Genomic DNA, 6,774 nt, shown 5'->3' on the forward strand with positions numbered 1-6,774 from the left:
TAAGAAGGCTTGTCATCATGTGACACTTTCAGCATTTTAGGAAAGAGAGATAGTGTTTAAATTTCATATTGTTTAAAAAAATACACATGCATTTTAAACACAAACAAAAGCCACAATTTACTTTCCATTATCAAATCATTTAAATGTGAAACTGTTACTGCTCTTCTTCACAGCATTGATCCTGCTCAATACAAACATGAATTTAATTTACTACAGTTTCTACATGTAGCATGCCTTTAAGGTCTCTAGGTCTTCATCTTCAAGGATGGGTGAATTGCTCCATTCATATGTTGTAACGCACACTTTATGAACAGTAGGGATAAAAGTACATTATAAGCGATATCATAACTACATGATAGATATATCCACATATATATACATGCTAACCTTTAAGGTATCCATCTCCTGTCAATTGTTTCTTTTTTCTTTAATTGTATTCATTTTCTTCATTCCTCTGTTTGTGAAGCACTTTGTTTGTTCAGTGTTCAGTGTTATATAAATAAAGCTTCACCTACTCACACCTGGCACCCACACACGTGACAGTAACAGGTGTGGTTTGTGGAGCGATGTGATGGCAGAGGTGACACAACTCCTGCAGGCAAACATTTCAAGTGAAAATCAACTTAGATTACAATTCCATTGATGCTAGAACAGAGACTTGAGAGTCATCCATTGAAAGTTGTGGGGGTTCACCAACAGAGGCACACAGCTTATTTTGCTCGAAAATCCATGGTGATAATAAGTTGAATCACAGCAAAATAAACCCCTCAGTGCATGTTGCAGCCGCCCATAAACACTGTGCAGAATGCTAGTGTTCATTTTCATTAGAAAAAGATACTTGATGACACCCAGGACTCTTTATAATGACATTTCTTTGTTGTTTTTTTCCTGTCCCAGAGCAAGCCCATCACCTTCAGTGAGTCTAAACCTGCAGATGTGAGTAGTGGTGGTGGAGGTGTGGATCAGGGCAGCTGGAATATGGGCCAGGATGACAGCGCGGTCCACGGGAAACATCTCCCCCCGTCCCCTCGCAGACAGCCCAACAAGAGTAGCCTGAAGGCGTCAAAGAAACCAACGACAGCTCCTCCGTTGCCCCCCGTCATGACTTCACCTCCTGCCCAGAACTCTGATGTCCCCAAGTCACATCCTCATCCACCCAACTCTGACCCTCCTCTACCTCCAGGGCGGCAACCAGGAGACCGCTTCTCCTTCTCGCCCTTACTGTCCCGTAGAGTCACACAAATGGCACCCTCCCCAACTCTCTCCCACACCGTCAGTTGTCAAGTTTCTTCCCCAATATATTCTCCTCTACCAACGGGCCGCTGTCGGACCATCTCAGAACCCCAACCCAGCACAGAGCTTCCACAGAACCAGAACCAGACTGCCTCCACTAGCATCCTGAGGAGGAAGGTGCTGTCCAAGGAGACGGTGAGGAACTACCAGGAAAAGGCTCTCCAGAAGCAGGGGAGCAAGGACCAGCAGGAGGGGCATCAGGGGAGCCCGGTGAGGAACAGCCAGTCCACTAAGCAGGTCCCGTGGGAGAAGGAGGTGTCCAAGGAGGGGCTCCTGGGACTCGGCCTGTGTCTGGGTCAGGTTAAAGGCTCGGGCGATGGTGTGGTGAAGGATCAGGGCCTTCTGGAGGAGATTGAGTCCATGTGTTGTCTCAGCCCGGTCCTGCACACTAGCCTGCAGCTGTCACAGGTTCACTGCAACAACAGTCACCAGCAGGTCCCAGGGAAAGCCAGCGACGAGTCGTAGAGACGTCAGAGATGTGGTGTCTGTAACACGCCACAGGCTCCACTGAAATCTTACAGTATATATATATATATATTCTTTTATTACAATAACCTGCTATCTCAGTGAACAAAATTAACTGTCAGGAAAAAGCATAAAAGAGTTTGATGTCATACAAATATTAAAAGAGTCACAGCCTCTGGAGCAGGAAAACAATAAGAGAGAGACGGTTTGGTGAACCTTAAATCCTGAATTATCTGCCAGTGTAGTAAAACTTTTTTCAAAAGACTTGCTTGAAGAGTAAGTAAAAGTAAGTTTGAAAAGATGTCACTTTTTTTTTTACTTCTAATACGTTGATAAAAACATTAAATTATTAATGCAAACAGGAAAAACACGTTACTACAGTGGCAGAGTTTTCCAAATACGAAGAAAGTGGCTTTACTAACTAACTAGTGAATTCACAAAGTGAAAACTCCTCATGAAAACAAGTGGATTATTGAAGAAACAGCACTTCAAAAGAACAAACTGAAGCCATAATATTGAGATCCCTCTCAGCTTTTGGAGTGCAAGAACATTTCTCACTTGTTTTAAAATAATACAATTAATTTAATTTAACAAGAAAGATTTAAATAATTCAAAAACAAAAGATATATAAAGACATATTTTCATTGTGTTTACTCTGCATCTTTGTCTAGTACCTAAACTCACCACATATTTTTCATCCTGTAACGTTTTCACAGACCAAAACTTAGAGAGAGGATAAAACACAAATGACCGTTTGGTTATAAACGTAGTAGTTAACCTGTAAAGGTGGAACTTTCCAACGACAAATAAAAGAGAAATCACTCATCCCTTTGTCAGGGTTAGGAAGCGAGGATATGTCCTTTACAGATATTTTAGTGTTCCAAACATTTCACGTGATCAAATCAAAATTGCACTTTTAAAAAAAAAAAATACATTATCCACGTCGTACTCAAACTGTTGAGCAAAACCAACAAAGTGAGACATGAATTTCAAGACACAAAGTCTGCTCGGGCCTTCAAAACTAATCCTACACTGTATGATGCAACTGTTTTGTCTTTTTATCACAATGCCTTAAATGGACATGTGATCTGCTTTTGATACCTTGGTGTCTTAATCTATAGATACCATAACAGGTGCTGAGAATCTCTGGATACTCTCAGATCTTTAATTCAACAGTGAATACTTCTTTAACAGCACTGTATTTCTCTGGATTCATAAAGTAGTTAGTATTATTATACAGTATATATAAACTGTGCTTTAAGCTGCTGTTGAATTGCATTACAGGTACTGAGATGTGCATGTAGAAACCTCTCTCTGTCCCTCTCCTCTTCCTGCGTTCCTCAGGACACCACTGTCTCTCTGAAGAGAAGCAAACTCAGTGAGTGAACAAGGATGTCAACGGCCCATGTCCTTTTCTGTTTTTGTTTCATCACTCCTCCTTACGCTGTCCCTTTCACTGTCCGGCCTTTTCATCATTTAACTACATCATCAAACTTTTCCTGTACTTGTACCTGTACTGTTTTAAAGCATAAGTCTGGGGATGTTCCATGTTTTCCTCATGGCAACCAATCCCATTAATCAACGGGTTACTCGGCCCCACAGTGCTTTCAGGCATCTAGCTGCAAACATAAAAATAGGTCAGTGATATTTAATTTCAGCTTTAAATAAAGAACTGTAGTTTTCAACAACTTTTCTTCTAAAGAGGAACATTTTAGGGATCTGTTTTCAGTTCCACATTTCCTGTTTTTGTGATGATAGTCCTTTTGATTTTCAAATTATTTGTTCATTAGAAGAAAAAAAACATACAATACCACCGGACTTCTCATCATTTCAGACTTTCTTTCTGTCTGCCTCTTTTTCTGTGCTGGCAGCAGAAAACACACTCTCTGTCTTCTCTGTCCTGTAGGTTGGAGTCTCACACTGTACTGTAATGCGGTGGCTGATGATTGTACTGTAATGAAGCAATACAGTTCTCCTCTAGAGAGTAGCTACTATGGATGTAATGTGTACACAGTCAAAAGTATTTTTTTAATAGACTCTCCCGTGGAGAGAAACCCCACGTCCAGTGATTGTGGGTTCCCAGAGAAAAGAAGAAAGCTTTTGGTGTGCTTGTGTTGGGATTATTACATTTATGGTCCGTTGTTCTTATGATTTATGCCAGACGCCAGTCAGTGTGACAGTTTAATAGCAGCTATTTCTCCGCTTTCTTAGTGCTGCTCTGCGTTAACGATTAGCTCATAAAGTCTTTGGCGTGCTTCTAAAAGTCCAGGAATCGGTCCTATTAATTCCAAAAAAGAGGAAAAAAAACAGACTCCAAAGCCAATCTCTGCACTGGCCTTTTACATTGTGAACACTTTAAAAAGCTTATTTACTATGCAAATATTTCAAATGATTATAAAGGTCAACTTTCTTCAAGAGTTATTACATTGTAATGCATGATTTTACTTGATGAACTAATTTCAATCAAAATACTTTTTATGAGAGTAAACCTCATGTGTCCCTGAATAATAATAATAGTAATAACAATAATATGAAAGAATATATGCAGGTGTAGGTGTGTCTATAGGTGTTCAGGACAGAATGGTGTGTATGGTGTGCCTTATATAGTAAGAGTACCACCCAGTATACTCAGAGCAAGGTACAGTATTATTGGAAGGAGATGTATGCAATGTTTCAGACCACCTTCACTCTCAGTTAGGTACATTATGGTATTTATTTGAAAAAGAAAAATCTGGTCCTTAAACTGACCTGAAGTGAACTCGGGTACTAGCTATGCTTTTATGGCTGCTTTGTGTTGACTTTGTGCTGCAGTCCAGCTGCGGTTACTCAGTGTTTTCCGTTTTGTTCTGATTGGTGGGAATCATCCTGCCTGTGTTTAAAAGAAGATCTCTGAATTTCTCTTGGTTATATGACTTTTTGTACTTTAGGTACTTAATTTGATTTACCTGTATAGTTTGTACTTTCTTGTTATGATTTTGTGTTCTCTTTTTTTAACATCTTTTACACTCTTTCTGAACTGACTGTATGGAATTAAAAAAAATCTCTCAGAGGAGTTTCTTTAGTGGTTTTCATATGGATGAAAAATTATTTTCAACTGAAAAGACAAGTATTTTTGCTGGCTTGAGTTTATTTTACATGGATAAATATATGATCGGTGTTGTATGTTGTAGAAAAAAATGACACCTAATATTTGAATGTTTTAGATTTTATTTTTGGAAGAAAAAAAAGAGAATATTAACAAATGTCCCATGTAGCCATTTGTGTTGAAGAGCATTTGACACCTTCTAATCAAAATAAGCAGAGATGGACGCTTGCTTGTACGTGGTACAATGCTAATTGTTGTATCTGCATGTACCTGTGTGTGCTGAATGCTATAGATTTGTTTTGCTTAGTTTTAAAGTTGTCTTTTCTGTTGGTATTTGTTTGTTTTTCAGTATTTAGAGCTCCATCAAATCAAAAATGATGGAAACAAACATTGGGTATTGTGCAAAACACTCGTTTTGCCTTGCATTGGGTACTGTTGAGTTAAATGCTTTCGGCCTTCTGTTTAAAGCAATTGAAAACATGTCGTATTTGGTTAGTAGCTTCTTTAAATCTAACTGTAGAAGTTCATGGGAGAAATCAGCTGCTATTCGCCATATTAGCACAGCGTCCGGTTTCCTCTTATGCTACGTTAAGGATGAGTAACTTAAATGCTGTATAGTATGTTTATTTACCAAGTACATATTGATAAAATGTAGTGTTTCTGACCAAATTTATTTAATCGCTTGTAAAATGATCAAAAGGAGCAAATGATTACAGCAGACAATTATTATTGACTAGCAAAGTGCCATATGTCGAGCTAAAACAACATAATACAGAACATAGACTGCTAATGTTAGCATTCAGCCCTTTCCTAGTTTAAATTCCAAAAGCTAGTAAGTTTATTCCCAGCTAACTTTTCATTTGCTAGGAAGTATATTACCTGCTAATATTACAGTAACTGGTAACAATTTTCCAGCTAACATTACATTAGCTTCATGGTATAATCCCAGCTAATACATTAACCAGGTAGTACATTCCCAGCTACAGAGCATAAGATAGGAAGTAAATAGTAAGCTAAAGATATAGTACGCCCCTACTACTGTAGTGTTACACTGTTATACAGCATTATTACCTTTCAGCACCTTCGTAGCTAACTGTAATATGAGCAGGTCATCACATACTGTATGTTGTTTTAACTTAAAATATGGCCAGATTTCCATTTTTATTGTCTTTTCAGTAATCCATTAATAAAGATCTGTCAGGTTCTGTTGACCAGCAGTTTGACATTTCAAACAGCATTGGAGCTTCTCTGCCTGAGCTTTACATTTAAGGGGGAATGGCTGCTTTGTGAATATGGTCAAGGTGATGTGAAAAGCTTTAGTAACTCTGGTTCAATGGATAACAATGAAGAAATGATTGTGAAAGGATTTGCTCTTCAGTTTCTGCAGGCTTGTGAGAAAATACCTGATACTTTCTAACAGCAGAGGGTAAAGAAATCAATTACATAACTGTCCTGTAGTGACAATTTTTGGAGTGAGTGGGAGGTGAGGGATTATGTAGCAGCTTTTACTGAGGTACTTTGGAGAAAGATCACTGGTTTAACTTAATGAAGATGTTAACAACACTTTCTCTTAGCCACACATTTTAACATTTGTATCTTTTTGTTGTAGTGACAACTTTGGTCAAGTTACAGTGAGAAACTCATTTTAGTCTCATGTTTGGGTATTGTAATGAAGATTAACTCCTCGATATGCCAATTACTGATTTTTTTGTTTCTGTGCTCACTTGCATGTTCTCATCTCAGAGAAACAACTGTCTTACATAACTGAGGTCAATCTAATGTGCTAATCATGAGTAACTCGGTACAACTGCACACAATGTATGCACTGTGAACTGAAAATAAATTATACTGTTTCATGCATGTGTTGCATCTCTGGACTTTTTTTGTTGTTGTCAATGTTCACATTGATAAAACTACAATAGGTTGACATG

The 6,774-nt window shown here is 38.4% G+C and overlaps 1 protein-coding gene across 2 annotated transcripts in view; it reads left to right on the forward strand.

Moving 5' to 3' along the window:
- The window catches only part of dennd1b (DENN/MADD domain containing 1B), a 109,904-nt gene extending 103,201 nt beyond the window's left edge, over positions 1-6,703 (forward strand). For both annotated transcript variants that reach the window (XM_020655533.3, XM_020655541.3), the window contains one exon: positions 898-6,703. In XM_020655533.3, the coding sequence (XP_020511189.1) occupies positions 898-1,758 (861 nt within the window). In that variant the 3' untranslated portion in view covers positions 1,759-6,703. The remainder of the gene's footprint in view (positions 1-897) is intronic.
- Positions 6,704-6,774: the final 71 nt, after the last annotated feature.

Source organism: Labrus bergylta, chromosome 6 (assembly GCF_963930695.1).
Source record: "Labrus bergylta chromosome 6, fLabBer1.1, whole genome shotgun sequence".
Taxonomy (NCBI): domain Eukaryota; kingdom Metazoa; phylum Chordata; class Actinopteri; order Labriformes; family Labridae; genus Labrus; species Labrus bergylta.